The sequence below is a fragment of the Linepithema humile genome, chromosome 1 (genome assembly GCF_040581485.1).
Source record: "Linepithema humile isolate Giens D197 chromosome 1, Lhum_UNIL_v1.0, whole genome shotgun sequence".
Classification (NCBI taxonomy): Eukaryota; Metazoa; Arthropoda; class Insecta; order Hymenoptera; family Formicidae; genus Linepithema; species Linepithema humile.
The window spans coordinates 4,985,665-5,005,581 of record NC_090128.1 but is presented as its reverse complement, the minus strand read 5'-3'; the positions used below and the strand labels follow the sequence as shown (position 1 = coordinate 5,005,581).

Sequence of the window (19,917 nt, the reverse complement as noted above, 5' to 3'; positions counted from 1 at the left end):
GGACGACACCGACACGAGGGGGCGGCTGCGGCGGGGGGTGGCGGAGAGGGCGACAAAGGGTGGGAGGGGAACCGGGGGAGCGCGGAGGCGGTTGTCGGGGTCGTGGGTGTCGGGCAACGTGCGATGCCGTGACATCCGCCAACCACCCTCCTCTTCGTCCCCCAGCCGCGCCGCGCCTTCCTCGCCCCATCCCCTTTCCGTGTGCGGCGCACGAACCCCATCCCCGCGACCAAACCCGACCGCCGAACTACGAGCTCGAGTTCGAGCTCGCCGTTAATCCGTTTATCGCGTTACCGCCACCGCCGGCCTGGCAACCCCCCCCCCTCCCCTTCCCTCCCCGACCGGCTCACCGCCGTCCTCTTCATCCGCCGCCCTGCCGCCGCACCCTCTCCTCCCGACGTTCCCCGCCGCGGGGTTCAGCCCCGTTACCCACACCCGCCGATCCGCTGCACGTAGGCGACACGCCGCGCGCTGTGTGGGTGTACAATGCACCGTGTGGCGTGGGCGCCACATGCACGCGGTGCGCACACCGCTCTCTCCACCTAAAGCCTGGATTACGCGACACTTTTTTCCGCCAGCAGCGCGAAATCTGATTCACTGCCTGGTTACGAAAGCTACGTCGAAGAGTGTGCGAGGTATCGCGGAATCCGCCGTTTCCTTTCATTCCCGCTCGACTTTCTTCTGTAGTCGCGAAAAAAAATGAGTCGCGCGTCAGCAGTAATTAAGCAATGATATTTTTCCATCAGCGAGTGTTAGAATATTTTAGAGTTCGTCACGACGAGAAATGATAAATTCTATCATATTTTTCTCTTGTTCTCAAAGATATTTCTAAAACATTCCGAGTTTGAAAAAGATAATCTATATGTACGTGAAAATATTAAGTTTAGCAAAAATAAGCTAATATTTTATTTGTTGTTTGATTGTAATTTTTACACATGATAACGAATTTAATCGTAAAAAGTAAATACGTTTACGGCTAGACTCGGTATCTGCTAAATCTTGGTTTTCATGAAAGAATCGCTCCCTTCGCCACTATCATCGATGCACTCTCGAGAGTGCATTCTGGTAAAAAATAATGCCGTGCAAATCAGACTTAACCTTCAGACAGAGCTCTGTGGTTGCGGGCGACGCGAAGCTTACCCGGCTACGTTTGTATCCCTTTATCTTTGTTCTCTATTTTCTCTTGTCCCGCTATACTTTTCCGCGACCGTGTTTGCTTCCTTGAGATCGCACGTTGTCCCGCGTCCTCGCGTCCGCTTACGAAGGGGGACGGGATGGTGATTGCGATGGTGGTGGTGGTGGTTGATGCTGCTGCTGCTGCTGCTGCTGGTGGCGAGACCAGCAGCCGGTTCTCTGTTTGGATATGGACCAATATCCGGACGATAGTTTTCGGTTCTTTATTGCCGGGTGCAGTGGGTGGAGGTAAACCTGGATTTTCGCGATAAATCTGCCGCTGGTGGGCGAATTTCTCTCTCTCTCCTCCCCCCACCCCTCTCTTTCTCGCTCCCTCTCTCTCCTCGCGGCGTTATATATCCGCTTTTCTACGCCCGGCCGCCGATGTGATTTTATTACGCGTGAGCTTTATGGCGCGATTTGCACGGTAACGAAGATGTCGCGCGTAATTTCGCATCTCTGAGACCTGGAAGTCTATGCACGTGGATTCGGATTCTTATTTTACTTCCGTGTATTCTCAAATCTGTTTGTATTACATTCGTTCTTAATCTCGCGAGAGCAATAAGTTTTGCGTTTCCGCTGTAATTTGCTTAGAGATTTAAATTCTATTTAGGGGCGTTTGCGCAAATTAAGCTTCTAGGTTTATTTGGACCCTAAAATAAGTCCTCTACAAATTATGAAGAATTCACGAAAAATTATAAAATATAAAATAAAGCGCTGTAGTCACGTTTAAAAGAATTAAGATAAGCCATCAAAACGAATATCTAAAATTTGAGCAGATATATGCGAGCACATGTGTATATTTATATGTGTCAACATTTATATGTAATATTTTCTATTTTTTTTAATAAATCCGGTTGCTGTCTACTTTATGTATGTATTGTATATCCGTTTATACTTTTTGCAATCAGCTTTTAACATTTCTTCGTAAAGTGTAAGTAAAAATTATAGTTAGCATAAATGATAATTGTCATTGACTCCTAAAATTATTTATGTATAAGTTTAGTCATTTACATTGCGGAGAGCTGCGAGATGCAGGAAAGTTATTTAGAGAGTAGCAGTTGGAAGAAGAGCAGTTTCTCTGTACGCGAAATGGACAAGAACCGGATTTATTTATTCAGATGGCAGAAAATGTTATACATGTTGTAATATGGGGCACAACCGTACTTGCGGATCTCTGCTACAAGCTTTACGCGCTGTTTAATTGAAAGCATAGTATACGAAGGCATGGCTTTTCACGAAAAAAAAAAAAAAAAAAAACACGCTAATAATGTGCTTCTCTATGTAATCGAATATTCAATTGCCTCCTAAACGATGTATCGTTGCATTTATTAGCTCTGCATAATTATTTTCTGCCGTAAAGAGAAAAAATGTCGCAGGTCCTATGAAAGCTTAATATTTGTGTCATTTTGGATCTGGAGCTTTGCCATCAACAATATCAATAAAATTATGAGTAGCACACGGAGAACATTTTAATTAAAAATTACTATGATATGGCAATAGCCGCGGACTATAAGAGGAATTACAAGTTTAAATACTATGATCATTATGTGAAATACATGGTAAACATTTTTATAATTTCTTCATGGTTCGCGGCTGCTGCTGTAAATAGTAATTTTTTGCAAAAAAAAGAGGACAAAGCCAGAACTAGCCTGAATAAATTATTTCTTTAGCACTACAAATTTATAGATAATATTTACTTTTATTCTGTGCAGAAATGGTTAAAAATGGTTTTAAATGTTATTACATATTTTATGTTCGCGTAGATTGGCATAGAAATTTAAAGTGTCATTTCATAAGACACGATCTAACGTGACATGCCACGGTTACATAATAATGTCAATCAATATGTAAAGTAGCCACACATTTTCTCTGTAAAAAAAAATGTAAAATTGACGAAAAATACATTCACAATTTTAGCTCACTACCTTTGCGACCGTATCATGCATTATCTACTATGATAATAAGATAAAAAATGTATGAGAGCTTCATCGGACGGTGCTGTCAAAAACGATCGATATCTTTGTCAGTCTTGCGAAGTCGTTAAAAATCTGTTCGCAATGAACGCAAATAATCCCGCGGCCGAGAAAAGCGCGGAGTCGGAAAAAAACTCCTGTCGTTAAAGTATCGTTGGAACAATTTCTACGGAGACGGTGATTGTAAAACGGAGAGAGAAAGAGAGAGATAGAGAAAGAGAGAGAGAAAGAGAGAGAGAAAGAAAGAGAGCGAGAGAGAGAGAAGAAGCTCTCGAAGTTCGCATCAAACAGCGCGAGTCGCACCGCTTTCGGAGAATGTTTCCGCACCTGTGCGTGCAAAACGTCGGCGCTCGTCCGACCTACGCCACGAGGGTGGCGGCGAGGGGGTACAAGTGTGCAGAGCGGCGGCGTGCTGTGGGGCAATGGTGGTGGCGTGCATTAATCATCCCTCGGCACGCCATAGCCATTCGCGAGCTCCCAACCCCAAACCAACCCCGTGTATGGCTCGGGCGTCAGTGGTGCTCGATCATCCGTTTCGCGTGTCGTGTGCCACACACATACACACACGCATGCACGCGAGCGCGCGCTTCACGTGTGTACACGTACACGTGCCTCCAGCCTGGATACATACGCTGCATATACACATATCTGCGCACACAAGCCCTACACTTCGGCCAGAGTAAATCTTGGTACACTGCAGACGTATATAGGGTGTATCAGAGATCGCGCGCTTCTTCCCTAAAAGACTAAGGATTTTCTCGATAAGGCTGGTGTCGAATTTCCCCGGCGCGGAAATTTGATCGGCAATCGTCGACAACTTCTTAATTTCACGCACGAAGTAGGTTTTAGCAAAATCCTCTTTCGCGCATTATTATCTCGTGTTAATAGCGTGTAAAAAAATAAAAGAAAAAATAAGGAGATGTTGACGTGCTAAGCCGAATCGCGCTGAATTATTAGAAAATAGGTAATTTTATGATAAAACAATCTTTATAAATTGTCCTCAAAGTGAATGATTCGTAGTCGGACTCTGCATTTTGACGGTGATATTTAGGACACTCGGATAAGTCGATATATTTGCGCTGGACATTTATTTTTTATTACAATATTAATGTTCGGAGCGGAACGCGAAAGCAGGTAATCACTTTAATGCAATTTCACTCGTTCTCTCCTGTCATTGCATTGCGCGCAACGCTCGATTCCCCTTAATCGGGCTTCAAATCGATCGTGGCTCGTATTGGCGGAAAAAAAAGGTTAAATAACCGGCGATGAATTTAGCCCGTATAACTTGATGCCAACTGGTAGAATATTTCATCGCTTCGCGCGGATGTCGCTAAAAATGCGAACCGTGCCGGAAAAGCATATGATAAAATGACGAGAATGATGAAAAAATTGCGAGGTCTCTTAAAAATATACACATCAATGTACATCCCGAAGATCTTGTGGTTCATATATTAAAACTTAATAAAAAAATATATATCCGTCTACATACATTGATAAATAATTGTTAATTCTTATATTTAATATTTTCAGTTTCTAAAGTGATCAAGTGGAATAGCTTCGTAATCAGACGAGCGACTAGATACTTTCTGCGTCTCAGTTTGAAAAATTTGACTATACTTTTCTTCGAGAGATAATCGCAAAGTGTCTACCGGCGGCACACCCTGTATATTCAGCGCATGAAAATTGCAGAAGCCGAGCCGCGCGGGCCGGCGCGATAACCAACGAAATTATTTATCGCGATCGCGGCGCTCCGTCTCCCCGGCGGGATAAGCGGCCGGGGCGCGCGCAACCCGTGGTTATTAACGTGCCCGAGAGGGTTAGGAAAATCGATCTCCTTCGGGAACGGATCCTTATGAAATTAAGATCCTTCTCCCGACGCGCGCCATCCGGCTGCCCGTTTTCCCGGCAATCTTCTTCTTCTTACATTTACTTCTTACTCTCTCTCGCGCGATAAATGCGCGCAGACACCGCGCCATAGATGCTGCAGCTTCTTCATTTTGCATAATTAGGATAATTGCGAGATCTCCTGTTTTCTATGTGCTCGATGCAATTTATAAAACTCAGGCTACTCGAATGAACGAGGCAAATTCGGTCAACATGTATATATGTACGAAGCATTTAGCGACAGAGCAATGTCCATTTTTCATTGCGGAGAATTTTTACAAAGTTAGGATAGTTGTGAATAATTTTTGAATCTTTCTCTAATTATAGTCAGGTACAATTTAATTCGTAACTTTTTACGTTCGCTAAATAAACACGTTTTATGACGAGATTTGTCAGATAAACCAAATGTGTCAAAGGATTTGTTTTCATTTGAAATAAAAAGGACGCTCGTCAAGATTGACCGACTTGGTTAAATTTTAAGCGCGACTCAACGGTATCGATACATTTCGGTGCGCGGAATCACGCGCAGACATACCTGAGACATAAAAATGCTGCTTCCCATCGTAACCCGGCTGCTGCGGCAATCTACTTTTATTCGCCATCCATATATCTCGCGTGGCGATCCGGCTGTTGTATACCGGGTGCTCGTAAAGCACAGAGCTGTACAGCCTGCAATGACAATGGCAAGAATCGTTTGTTAAACGGCTATATATTTCGAGTTGAAAATATTTTTTCCGCAATACATTCAACACCATCATGAAAAACGTTACACGATGACGAAGTTAAATGACACTGAGCGGAAATACTCGTGCAATGCTAAGATCACCGGTAAAATGCATTGTCATTCTGGTTTAAAAATTTGTTTCTCCCCCCTGTCGGTTAAAAAAGCGCCTCTTTTCTCGAACACACGGTAGCCCTGTCGCCGATGACGCGGCGTACAGGCGGGAGGAAAGGTTACTAACGTTCGAGTGTGCTGGTTATACGCTTCACAGTCTCGACTCTAGATGGAAGATAGCTGTTCCTAGGCTAGGGCCAGCCATAATCGCCACTCGCCGCCACACCCCCGGACCTTCTGCCACCGCGGCTTCCACAACCCCGGTTCTCCGCCTGCTCATCCTGCCCGTATTCCCGTTTCCCCGCTTCCACCCCCGGCTGCCCCTTGGGGATCCGCAATCCACCGTCCACGATCTCGTCATCCACCCCTGCTCCCTTCTTCCATCCGTCCCGCACTCGGTGATCCTCTACCTCCTCCTCTTCCTCCCCGGAGAGAGATCCCCTGGATTTTACCTTTGTCCTTTGCGCTCGATTCGGGCGAACGGGATAAATCCTCACGGGAGGATCGTGACGTTTTTCCCGCGTCGAACCGAGCCGAGCCGCGCCGAGCCGCGCCACGCCGGAAGTCACCGGTTAAATTTCCCGACAAAATTTTTGCCACCGCTCGTTCGCCGGATCCCCCGCGGTTTTTCCGGCGCACGAGTTTTGCGAGTTAATCGCCCGCGGGCTCGCTCGCTCTCGCCCCGGAAGGATTTCGTCGGGATGAAAGGACGCGGCGCAGTGGGGTGTAACGTGTGTCGGTGAAATATGTGCCGAGATAGGTCAAGCGGGGATACAAAGAAGTCGGTCCGCAAAAAAGTTTAATGCTCAAATTTTCTCTTCTTCGAGAATAAATAGAAATATATTCTTGAATGTTATGCTATTTTTTGTAAAGCTTCGTGAAAGATTAATTTGGACCAACGTTGAATGTTATTAACATAGCAAGAAAACTCTTTGCGATTGTCGCAGACGTTTCAAATCATCAATGACTGAACCGTGGCTTGTATTTTAATATTTTCTCTGCTTTCGTTTTTCGAGGTGACGCTGGTTAAAAATGTAAACCGCGCGAGATCTCCGTGTTGCGCCGCGCGTTCGCGAATTATCGCATCCACGATCGTTTTCCCCGTGCAACGGAGATTTGAATTTCGAGGAAACGGCGACAAAAATTTCGCTCGAATTATGTCGCTCGCGCTCGCTCGCTCGTCGACGAATTCCCACCCGAATTCTCGCCGTCGGTCGTGTAGTTTGCTTTTGTTTCGTCCGAAGGATTTCCTCTCTCTCGGTACGGAGGATGGATGAAATTGCAACGCCATTGGATCGAGCTCGCGTTCGCGTCCGCATCGGATATCCGGGCGTCTTTTATTTTGCTTGTCCGTCCCGCTGTTATCTGGCCCGCTACGCTGAAATTTTGACGAATCTCCCCGTTTTCTCCTCGCGCGACTCTGCCGTTGCGAGATTGCTGTCCATAACAAAAAGCAGTTAAAATTTGTGCGTTAGCGTTCCGATCGTGAAAAAATAAAATTTTCATAAAATTACAAAATGAAATATTATAGAACGTCTTACGAGAAAAAATTAAAACAAAAACTGTTAGCAAAATTAACATGATGCGCGAATTGTCGAATTGCAGTTTTTCGCAAAAAATGTTTTATTTTAAGTTACAATTTTAAAAACTGTTAGCGTTTCGATTTTTTCGTCCAGAGGAATAATCAACCGAAACAGACAACTATTTATTATTTCATAATCATTATTATATCATACATATATCATTATTATTACTATTTTATTACAACTTTATTTAATTTAACAATTCTAAATGAGGCAAAAACGTTTCGTCATCGAACCGACGCGAATTCAAGCAGGGCGTCACGTAAAGCAAAAAAAAATCGCAAGAAAAATTATCCCGCTGGAAGCCGCTTATTAATACCATGAGAATTTCTAGACGACGCGTGAACAGTTTTATCCGCCTCGTTTGTCAAACCTCCCTCATCTGCAGGAGCGAGGGGGCGAAGGAACGCGAGCCACCCTTCGTGTGGCAAGTGGCGATCCGTCAGTACCGCCACGGGCTTTACTGTTGTGACTGAAAAGTTTGAGCGATCGTGCAACAGTTCATTCTCTTCTGCCTTGCGAAAGGTGCGGCACAAGGAAAACTACTCCTCGCGGGGGGAGGGGGGAGGGGGGCGCTGTAGCGATAAGAATGGCGTTGCGAAAGAGACAAAAAAGCAGCGATGTTTAATCGAAGATGATCAATTGGATTAATTAATATGTTGACAAGTATTAGTGCACGCTTGAATAGCGAGACATAAAATTATATGTAAATAAAGTATAAAAATTTAACATTAATTCAGAAAATGTTTCGATCAAATTTTAATAAAATTCGAATTATCAATATTATAAAATCGAACAGATTAAAAGACACAATTAAATGTCTGCAAAAAATATATCATTAATGTTTGCGGATGACCGAGACCAAAAATTTTCTGACTTTAATATAATAAATTATCCACCCTACATTCTATTCTAACTCATACGTGCCGCCCCTATCGATACAGAATAGAACGCAAGGGTGACTTCCACTCTCTCGTGCAACCGAGAGCGATCCCGAAAGAGGGTGGACGCGCGTGACGACGCATAAATCGGCCACTTGAGCTAAAGCGACGAGTTGGAGCGGACGCCGATCCTGCGGTCGGCAAGGGCACGACCAAACCGGGTCGGGGGGGAGAAACTGCGAAAAAAAGGTTGATTTCGCGCTAGACGGATCAAAGTAGCCGGCGGCTCGCGACGAGACGCGTGAATAAATCGCGCGGCCTTATTTAGAGCCGCGCGCGATTCGATCGCCCGTAGCGCGGACTACGGACCGTATATATTACGCATCGGCTACGCGCTATAGTCGGCCATCGATCGCAAAATAATGATGCCGCGTATCTGCTATACAGGCGTCGCACATGTGTACACGCGTATGTGTATTATATACGAGATGTATATGTATACATAAGATATTACGTTATAGGTACAGCCGCGATGATATATGAATCTTATTGTACTTCGGTCGGTCTTTCGGTCGACTGATGGGCGCGATCGATCGCGGATCCGCGCTGAACGAAGTCTCGTCGCGATGTGTCACGGATAACGTGTCTCGTAGATATCCCCGTTATAATGAAGGGTGAGTCGAGATTAGTGTGACTCCAACATAAATGTCATGATATTTTCTAGAAATATTTTTAGACCTTCGCACCCTGAGCCGCAAAGGTTTTTCTTCCTTTTTTTTTTTTTGAAGAAGAAACTAAAGCAACGCTTTGTTTTAATAAAAAAGGATGGATAATCTATATTCCATTTTTGTAATTTAAAATAAATAAATCGGCAAATAAGGTTTTTCCCCTGTTTTTTTATAGATTCTTCGTACTTTATTATAAGATAAAATAAGGACTGTCAGGAATTTTGGTATATGGCTAGTCGCCGAAATTATGAGGCCGAAGCTGATTCGAACGTGCCGGCAAAAAGGGCGTCGGCTGGTGGCGACAGCGCCCTGCTAGCCCCGGGTCCGCAATCGCGCCCGTGGGATCCGCCGGGCTCATAGCAACTCTCTTCTCTCTCTCTCTTTCTCTTCTCTCTCCTCTCTCTTCACCGCCGCTGTCGACCACGCGGCGGGTGCTGGATAATTGCCGCTCGCGTGCGGTCGCGTTCACGTGCGCGCCCGCAGTCCCCCGCCTCGGCTGGGGTATCGATACGATATCTCGCTTATCTAACCGAAAGCGGGGTCGACTCCTTCGGGATTTCGTTATTCAATAATAATATTTTATGCGCTATGATAGAAAGCTGTTTAATAAATTATATAACATAACATATAGATATATATTTGTGCATTGATATAATGTGTAATTTATGTATATACATATTTACAGCGTACGCGCACGTGTTACGACGCGGTGAATCTGCGACACAATTCTTCAAGAGAGATCGAAGCATTTAGAGGGAACACTTTTCACGCGGTCGCGCTTTTTATTCGATCTTGTTTTGAATCCTTTTCGCACTCGCCTCGTGAGCGATGTATGAAAACTCGCTTTTTCGGATTTTCGTGCCGCAAAAATTGTATTTACGGCGGCAATTCGATGGGTGCGTTTCGTATATTTGGTTTACAGGATTACGCGGCAAACTTTTCTATAACCCATTATTGCGACGTTTTTTTTTTATATAATTTCTCGACGAATCAACGATTGGTTGCGTTTTCGAAAATTCCTCACGGATCGTCGATCCGCTGTTCCGCGCATTTAAGCTAAAAATATCGACGAAATATGTCCGAAGAAAATCTTTTCGTGGGTTTCCTTCATCATTTCGGGCCAGAAATTTCGTCGACACAGCGGTCCTTAAAGCACGATCATCCGAGAATCGGACGTTACGTTTTCCCATCTTTAAGGTCGGCCCTTCATGACGTAGTCATGAGGAACAATCATATTCCCCGTGTTCGGCACGCAATTTCCGCTCGGCAAACTATCGGAAGCGGCGGCAGCAAGCGGCAGCGCGAAGGGCAAAACGGGGGAGATGCGATGCAACGAGAGGGCGCGTGCCACCCTTCTCGTTAGGGCTCGAACGTGGTAGGGACCGCGCTCCTTCGGCGGCGCGCCACCGACGGCCGTGTCGGCTATATTCCCAAGGTGCCGGTGGAAGGCCATTAGCCAAATTGCGAGGTGTCTGCTCGTTCCACGGCTCTATTACCTCCACGGGCCTGCTTCTCCTCGTGGCCTCGACTCTATTCTCGTCCGCGTCGATCGTGAAGATCGATCGATACCGCACGCTCGATCCGGTCCCGCTCGTTGCGGTAAATTAAATTGAAACAAACGCGACGCGTCGTAGTTTTTTCTTTCGGCGGCACGTAAAAAACTTTTAATCGATGGACCAAGCGGAAATTAACAAACAAATATGCATTTGAGTGAAAATACGTAAGAAGGATATTACACCATTTATAAATATCGGGATGTATTTTGACAATCTGATTCTTCTGAAAATTATAGTAATAAATAAAAAAAAAAAAAAAAAAAAAAAGAGCCGAGTTTAGTGCAAATGAGAGGAAACTATAATTTATTTCCTCGATTATGAGTGCAATCGATACTACGTTGTTTATGCATTATACAGACGATGACGTTTAAATCTTGATAGGTTTACATGAAATTCTAGACGCCACTACAATATTAACGCGCTTAATTACATGTCGCGTTTTGAACTATTAGTGACGACAGTACAGTGTAACGCGATAATAATTACAATCCTGTTACGATTCTAATTGTCATAATAATTACGCGAGTGAGCGTAGCTGCGATGACGTTTATTCACTACTGCCTAATTGACATCTTTCTTCAATGTTATAATATTCTTTGTTTCAAGAACATCTCTTCGAATTCGTATCGCTCTTATGCATATTTTAGCGCACTGCACATCTTTTCGCAAATTTCGTAGGCCTTCTCTCCGCTAGAGATAGTTTCCTAAGTTTAGAATCGATGTCTTTCCCGGCGAAAATTCAAGTGACGAGAAGAGACGAATGTCTAACGCGTCGAAAGCACTTCCTCGTCGCATCTCGAGAAGATCGCACCGCCTGCTTTCGTCGCGGCGCCCGATGGCCTCGAGCGTCGCGGCGCAGGCAGCCAGTTTCGACTTGCGGAACGTCGTCGTCGCTGGCGCGCGTCGAGTTGCTTATTTATCTCGCCCGTCGCTCTCAGAGCGCGTGTTCCATCTCTCCGAGAATGTATAGGGTGATCCGAATATTCTGCATTTTCTCTCTACTACAGATGTTACTTGCTTTTAGTCAAAATTTAATTGAATTTTACATTAAAATTTGGATTCTTTAGAAATTTGCACTCGCGAAGGATAATTTTCAATTTATTTAAAAAAATATAAAAACGCACGAGGAGTATTTCAATTGATCGGCGTAGTCTATCCTCCCAACTTGCTTTGTAACTGCGATCTAGTTTTAGCGTTATTACGAACGTTCAGTTATCCGTAATTCGTGGGACACCCTGTACGCGGCTGAAGAAGCGAGCGGGAGATAAAGTGAGAAAGGGTTCGCTGGGCGGTGCGGCGGAAGGCGAGGAATGAGTGACGGAGCGAGAGGGTCGAAAGGACGGGACGGGACGGGACGGAGGGTCGGAAAGGGTCAGGGAAGAGGGAGTCCGCGAGCGCGCGGCGGACAGAGCACAGAGATGATTAATGCATCCAGGAGCTCTCCATTCGCCTCTCCAACCCTACCCTACTCTACCCGCTCGCCGCCTTTCTACCTACCTACCTACCTACCTACCTATCTACCTACCTACCTACCTACCTACCTACCGCCGCGACCTCGATCCGCGTGCGCTCTCGAAATTTTCGACTAGCGAGCGGGAGAACGCGCTCGCCCGCCCGTGTAATGCCACGAACACTCCGCGGCTAAAATTTTCCGTCCGCTCGTTCGTTCGTTCGTTCGTTCGTTCGTTTCGGCGCGCTCGTACCTTTCATCCGGGCAAAAAGAGATTTATATGCTACGGCGCGAGGTGCCGCATATCTATTTCATCGATATATCGGGCGACTGAAATCGAGGACTTAATGTAGCGCCGATCATTAGTTAAAGAACACTTTAATTTTTTTTAATCTCCCTTGTTTTGACGCGACATACCGAGTATTATAATCACGTATAAATTCAAACAGAGAAATATCCTTTACTGTTATTTTAAAAATTGCATTGTTAGAAAAATGCAAGTTTCTTCACAGAACACAGCTGTGAATTTATTTTATAATTTTGATATCAACTGGTTTTCAAAAAAATTTGACTCACACAATTTGTATACATACATGTAAAAATGTGTATATAATTAATATAGAAAATAAATCATCCCTTTATTAGTTCGGAGTCAATTATAAGCTAAATAAAAAAAAAATTGCCCCAAGAAGAACGTTAGGCGCATTGGAACTCAAGCGTACGCAATGGTCAACGGCGAGATCGCCGGAGGTCGTTCTACAAGTGATTCAGGTGTTGATCGTGAGTTTCAGGTAACGATCGAGTAGCTGGTTATCCGGTTGCACTGGTACATAATAACAGCGTCCCGGCCATATATCGATAATGATGTCCGGTGCGTTTCTGGGTCGACCGGCAGCGGATACTGCACGGCGATGGTTTCGACGCAATTGGGACGGTACTGGTTAATCGCGCGTGCAACGCGCAGCGTCCGATCTGCATGCAGTCTAGTTAAGTCGTCATTATTTGGCGCGCGCGCGCGCGCGCGCGCTCGTTTCGCAAAGCCGCTCGCTTTTCTTTCACGTATGTTTGTTTCGCGCCGCCGTCCGTAACGAGATTATCCCGCTCCCGGAGTTACGTTCCGTACGGAGCGACAATGAAACTCCTACGGAAAAGTCCGATGTATTTTCTCGAGTAACCGGCGAGGGTCTTGTACAATTTACGTCTCTGAACTTTCTCATTTTTTGCCGCATATGTGTTCTGCAACTGTCACGCTGGCGTGTGCACGAGGTGTAAGACCCGTGCGTGATATTGTGCCGTTCGGTGAAGATGGTTCGAGCACAGTTGCGGAGAGTTAATCGGCAAATGTATATGCACGCTCAGAAGGCACGTAATCTTGGATAGGTCAGTTTGCCTTTAAGCTCTGCCGCGGGCATAACAGCATGATATCTTGACACGTATTCACCTCCGAAATCTTAAAACATCGCGGCACGCATCGTTTCGCCAGAAGTTTTTCCTCCCCCACGCAAATTTTCGCTACTTAAAGTCTCAACCTTAAAATTTAAGCTCATAAATTATTAATTCGCTTTCTAGTGGAATGTAATTCGCGGCATTTTACGCGTGAAAGTGACCGCACTTAAATTCCACGCGACACCTTTTCAAAACGATTACACTCGTGAGGGCAAAAATTGCGGACGCAAACTTTCCGCTTCTCAGCGTAAACACTCGCAGTTTTACACCGGCGCGATATTTCGGCATCTCTCATTTTCGCGCGGCATGTGTGCGGCCGGGTTTAAGCCGAGGGCTTGCCGGCGATGCGGCGCATAACTCGTGACGCCAGAAGCAGATTACGCAAGCGGACGGGTGTGCGGGCGGGCGACGCGACGCCCGGCGCCGGGACGTGCGGCACGGTTCAGGTCAGGCTGCCTATCGCGCGCGATAGCTCAGGATCAACCAGCCTGCCGCGCCAATAACCCTGCCTCGAACGTCAAAAGCTCACTCATTAATTAATCTGTGAGCACCTCGCGCTGCGCTCGCGCTCACCATTGTGCACGTGCATGCGCGATTGCAGCTTCGATTGCCGCGTGATTGTTTCTCGATAACGATACGGTTCCGCGTGCAGAGCGAAGCTGTACAGTCACAAATCGCTCCCAGCTTTCCTTGAGGATATTTGATTCTCGTTACGGAGTGATTGTTAAACCCTTCGTTTAGAATAATATGCACGTTTACGAGTTTAATTCTTCATCTGCATGTGCATAATTTTAATTTGTATTCCGAATCGTATCTCGCATAGATTTAAGAGCGTTGGGTTCCACGTTTGACGTCATGTGTATCTATAGATTTTAATAATATTTTAATTAAATAAATTCATTTTTTATGCCATGCAACGATTTCTCTAAAAATACCAGTAATTGAATAAAAGAATGATGGATGTTTAAAATGTTAAGTTATTTACAGAAAAGGCACAAGGTATTGTATCAATTGCAGATTACAAGATATGTCAGTTTGCGGCGTAGCTTGATTAAATTTTCCAAATCGCATAATGAGAAAAGTAATAATGATAAAAATAAAAGTAAAACACTTTTGGAAATCTAGAAACATGTAAAATAATTTGGTATTATCAAAAAGAAAATTTTCCTGTTTATATTACACAATTTGTTAAAAAAAAGTCGAAACTTTTGAACTTTCGAACTCAAAGCTGATTTAGTATACAAATGAGCAAAGAATATGCAAACTATGGATTTTTAATGAGTTAACTAGCTAAACAGATCACGTTAATATTAATTTTAATAAAGTGCCGCGTTTAATTTTCGAGAAATAGAAACATTTCTATAGGAAATCTATGTCACACTTTCGGCCTTTCTTCTAACTTTTTATTCTAAAAATCTGAAAGTTGACGAGTTAAGCCGGAAGGATTTCTGTAGGAAATAGATAGATTTCGACGGATAGAGAAAACCTCTTAGACCTCAGTCAATTTCAATCGCATTTTAACGTAGTTTCAACTCGCCGCTTAATTATTCAGGAATTCAACGACGGAGAATTAAAAAGTTGCGGCGGCCGAGCGATGAGTTCCCGCGAAATCTTCACCGCCGAGGGAAGGATCGACGCGCCGCACGCGCGTTCGGATGAGGCGAGGAACAGGCGAGGGAGACCAAAGAGCGGTTCTCTTGCGAGAGCGTGGTAACGAAAAACGAGACCGAAGCGGTAAGAAAGAGGGGGGAGGATGCCGGGGCGGGAAGGGACGGAGGTAGGGGTTAGGTTAGCGAAGGTAAAAGAAAGACGACGACCGAGAAGACGGAGGAGGCGTGCAGCCGCGTTGGCATGAGAACGAAGCTTAAGCCCGGGTGTGTTTGCCGTCTCGTGGCGAGCTGGCAGGCACAGGCGAGGCGAGGCGAGACGAGACGAAACGAGGCGAGGCGAGACGAGGCGAGGCGAGATGAGACGAAGCGAAGCAAGGCGAAGAGGCGAGGAGGTAAGGCAAGGCAGAACTCGAGTCGGGTTCCCTCGCTTCCGTTTTGCTCGTTTTTTGCCCGCCGTCGTCTCCGGTCCCCGAAGAGTCTTCCTCGGCTTCTCGCCGCCTTTCCCTCCTCCTCCTCCTCCCCCTCCCCCTCCTCATCCTCCTCAACTCCTCTCTCAGACTCACGTCTCTCCTATCCGGCGCTTCGGCTTCGCCGTCTCCACGACGTCGAGTCTGCCTTCTCTCTTCTGATCTCTCTTTCTCCCTTGCTCGTTCTTTTTCTTCTTGGTCCTCGTCCTCTTCTCGTCCTTCCCTCGCTTTTCTCTTTTTTTTCTCCCCCTTTGCCCCGGCGCGCTTCGCGGAAGAACTTTGACGCGCTCCTTGCTCGCCGGTCCTTTTCTCCGGTCCTCTCTCTCTTCTTGTTCTTCTTCTTCTTCTTCCCTTTCACAAAGCGCGAGCACGCCTCCGCCTTATTACTCTTTAACGTTGCGTCCGGAAGCGCGCGACGCCGCGGCAAAGCGAGCGGCACGGACAGCTAATTATCCTCCCTGCCGCTCCACTTCCTGCGTTCACCCCCCGCCTACCCTCCCCTGCTTACTCCTGATCGAAGCTGCTAATGGAGATCTCCCGCACGATGTCGCGCCCTTTGTTGGCGGTTTTCTGCGTGACCTGTAGCCGCGATGAAGAATTTTCGATGTTGCACATTGATGTGCGCTGATGCGCACATCAAATTTACCGCATCTATTTAAATTGTTATAGCCGTTTGTCACACGTGTGACGGACAATGATGATTATATAACTATAATAGTAAGCTTAATTTGCGATACGTCAAATGCAATCAAAAATATATAGGGTGACCATCGGAAAGGTGTCCAAAGGAAATTGTTATTACTTTGCAACGAACGGAATGAAATGAATTAAACGTTATTTTGTAGAGAAAGCCCGTCGATTTTATTCCATATAGTATGAAAGAAGTATACAATAATTAAGTAACTAAAATAAACACGATAAAAAAAAACAAATTTATCTGGGCGCTCAGTGATAAATATTTTCCAAGTGTTGCCCATCGGAAAACACTGATAAGCTAAAACAGAGTATTCGAAAATGTATTCAGAATATTTCCCAGTCATGTTAAAAAGTGTATTTAACAGTTTTCAAAAACTTTTGAGTTTCTGTGCCAAATCCGATAGATAACACTTTGAAAGTATTTATTACTCAGCGCTTAAACAGATTGACAGCATTTTTTTAAAATGTTTATTTTAATTACTTAATCATATACGTCTCTCATGTTATATGTAACAAAATTGACGGGTTTCCTCTGCAAAATGATGGTTAATTCATTTTGTTCTCTCCATTCGTTGAAAAGTTGGAACAATTTAAACACCTTTCCAATAGTCAACCTATACATACAATTTTATTTATTGCTGCAGCCGATATATCCTGTTTTTGCTTTAGCATAACTTTTGTATCTCAAAATTTAAAAATAAAGCGATAAACTTATCAGAATTTCAGAATACAGCTGCGATCTAGCTATCGCGATACAGTTCACTTTTGTGCAAAATATTTCTATTTTTTTAACTTTTATTCTGCAGATTTAATTATCGTATTAATTATCGCTCTTTTTTTTTTTTAGTAAAACAAAATAAAGAGTAAATGTGATTTTTTTCTCAATTTTTTTGCAATTTTAGCGTTTTAATATCATAACATGTTAATATACTTGTATATTAACAACGATGCACACACAGAATCAATAATGCCTTAACATATGCAGTTGCATCAAATTTGGGACGGGCGCATCGTGTACATACATTCATGCATTACGACTGTTGGTAAAAAATGTAAATCTACACTTTTATTGATTAATTTATTTATTATACGATTAGCTATTGTTAATATTTTATCTTTACATTCAATTTTTTACACGTGCTTAGAGACGTTAAACTGTTAAACACAGTTTTAATTTACGACGCACAAAAAGTACAATACACACGTTCCAAATAGTCAAAATTTGGTTCAACTTCATATGTTGAGGCATTATCGATTCCGTCTATACCTGCCTGCAATAATGACGCGTCTGAACTTCGATGCGAGCGAGAAAGAAAATGAGAAAAGCTCCGTCCTCGCTCACCGGTGCTGACGCCAATCAGCGCGCTCGAGTGCACCGGAGATCTGAGCGCGCTGAAACTTTTCTGGGTTGAAAAGAAGAGACGGTCCGGGGATGCAGGGGTCGCGTTTCCGGCAGTTTTGTTTCCTTCGAGGAACTGCGCGAGAAAAGGGAAGACGGAGGGTGGTCGAAACAAGAGGTCCGTAGCTCTCTCTCTTTCTCTCTCTCTCTCGCGAGCTTAATTGCCGTTTCGCCACCTGCATTCGAGCAAGAGGATTCATCAGGGTCGAGGGGGTTGAAACGAGAGCAAAGGGCGAGATAGCGGGAGAAAGAGCGAGAACGAGGGCGGAAGGGGGATTGAGGGAGGATGGCAATGTGGAAGCAGGTGGCGGTTAGTTGACCGGGCAGCCTCTCACGTGCGCGCATATGCGCGGGATATTTATGGGTGTACTCTAGGAAAGCTCAGGCCCCGAGAAATTCGCTGCTCGACCGCGCGTTTCTTAAAAGTCGAGCTTTTACACCTTCAATTCAACACGCTCGCTACGTCGGGATTAAGATTTTATGAGCTCGCAGGACAATTCGAGTACAAATAAAGCGAGCGAAGCTCATGCCGAGGAACTAGTCGTCGCGCAAATATCGCGCTGTCCACGAATAACTTTGACTGCACAAATATAGATTGTTGGAGATTTTTTTTATAAGAATGATGATTATAAAATCCCACAAAATCAATGCGCAACATTTTTGATATAGTTCGTTTTAATATAATTTTTTAATATAATCATGTTATGTAATTATTTTTTTAATAAAACGCAAAAGAATTATATATTTATTATAATTAACATAAAAATAATTAAAAAAAAAATTTTTTATTCTACTAGTATCGCTATTAGTCTGCAATCGCGAGTGGGAAAATGGTGGCTCGAATCGCGATATTGGCGTAGAGCGGAAAATTGGCGCGCCGCGCGCGCGCTATGCCGGTGCTACCCTAAATACGGCTCACGCGCGCTATACATCCGGCCGCCTACGTTAAACATTCATCCAGGTTACGGTTCGCCGCCGCACTCTCGCGGAGTTGCGGGTGGAAAAGAAAAAAAAAACGGAGAGTTACGCCGTTCTCGCGCGCCACTTCGAGATAGAAGAGATGGAAACGCGACCGACCGTCCAGACAGGATCGGGTGTTTCCTTTGGCCGACTGCCAAATTTACTACGTTTCGATTTCGCCACGATCGTCCCTCCTTTCTTCCCTTTTGCGCTCTTTCCTCCGTGTGTGACTGCTCAAGGATTTACGTACGATTAGATTTGACCGATACGAGTAAACATGTGATGTAACGTATTTTTCTTTTTGAAAAAGAGAAGGAAGGCAAAAAAGAGGATGAAAAGTCCTTTTTTATAATTACAAATCATTAAAATTCTGTAAGAAAATGTAACAGTAATTCCTTGCTTCAACTACGAGGAACTTTTTTTTTATAAAGATGGACGACGAGAGATAGACGAATGTTATTCTTCGTATTGTACAATACATTATGCTGTTGTGTTATATTTAGGTAATTGATCCCATTGTTAGTAAAAATCTGTCGGTTATAAAAAATAAAAGTGTGTTATTACAAATGCAAATCTTTCTCCGCAACGCGGTTAAAATTTCATCATGGTATTACGAGACACGTTTCCGTAAAGAGCCTCTCGCAGCTTGTCGTGCTGTACATTATTTACAAACTTTTCCGACGACCGTGCGATTTCTGGCCAGAGCTCGTTCCCTCGCGTCCGGTTATCGCGCGATAACATGCACTCTTCGCTCGCGTTCGCGTTCAAGCACACCCGTGCTTATCCGACCGATTCGCCGCCGTTCTTTTGTTCCCAGTTTAGCTTGTGTTTGCCCGACGATGACCCGCTGAAGCTCAGAATGAAAACACGAGAACGCGAACGTTCGTTCCACTTAAATCTGAATGTCGCGAATTACGTCAGAGTAGAAACAGACGCTGTTGAGATCCCGCTTGAAACTATACAGTCATACGCGCAATTTCGCGCTTATAATATGACTAACATTTTTTTTGGCTAGTCGCGAAAAATAAATTTGTCGCTAATAAGTGGTTGAGAAATAAACATTTCTCCATCAGAATTGTGGAAACTTTCAATGCCGAATGTTGTCTATCGAGATCCTGTAAAATTTAATGAAATCAATTGTTTATCCCTAAATCGGGGGAGAGAGAGAGAGAGAGAGAGAGAGAGAGAGAGAGAGAGAGAGAGAGAGAGAGAGAGAGACTGGAGAATCGCACCACACTTCGCGTTTCACTATTAAAAATAAAGAACTCTCTTC

At 44.5% G+C, this 19,917-nt stretch overlaps 1 protein-coding gene across 8 annotated transcripts in view; it reads right to left on the bottom strand.

Annotated features, from left to right (window-relative positions):
• Window positions 1–19,917, bottom strand: part of Sidpn (similar to Deadpan) — a 137,798-nt gene that overhangs the window by 31,295 nt on the left and 86,586 nt on the right. For 6 of the 8 annotated variants that reach the window (XM_012371773.2, XM_067361288.1, XM_012371784.2 and 3 more), the window contains one exon: window positions 5,569–5,702. The exons of 1 other annotated variant lie outside the window; for it this stretch is intronic. In XM_012371773.2, the coding sequence (XP_012227196.1) occupies window positions 5,569–5,702 (134 nt within the window). Of the gene's footprint in view, window positions 1–5,568; window positions 5,703–5,995; window positions 6,115–19,917 lie in introns of those variants that run through there. One more of the 8 variants, XM_012371828.2, reaches the window with a different exon arrangement.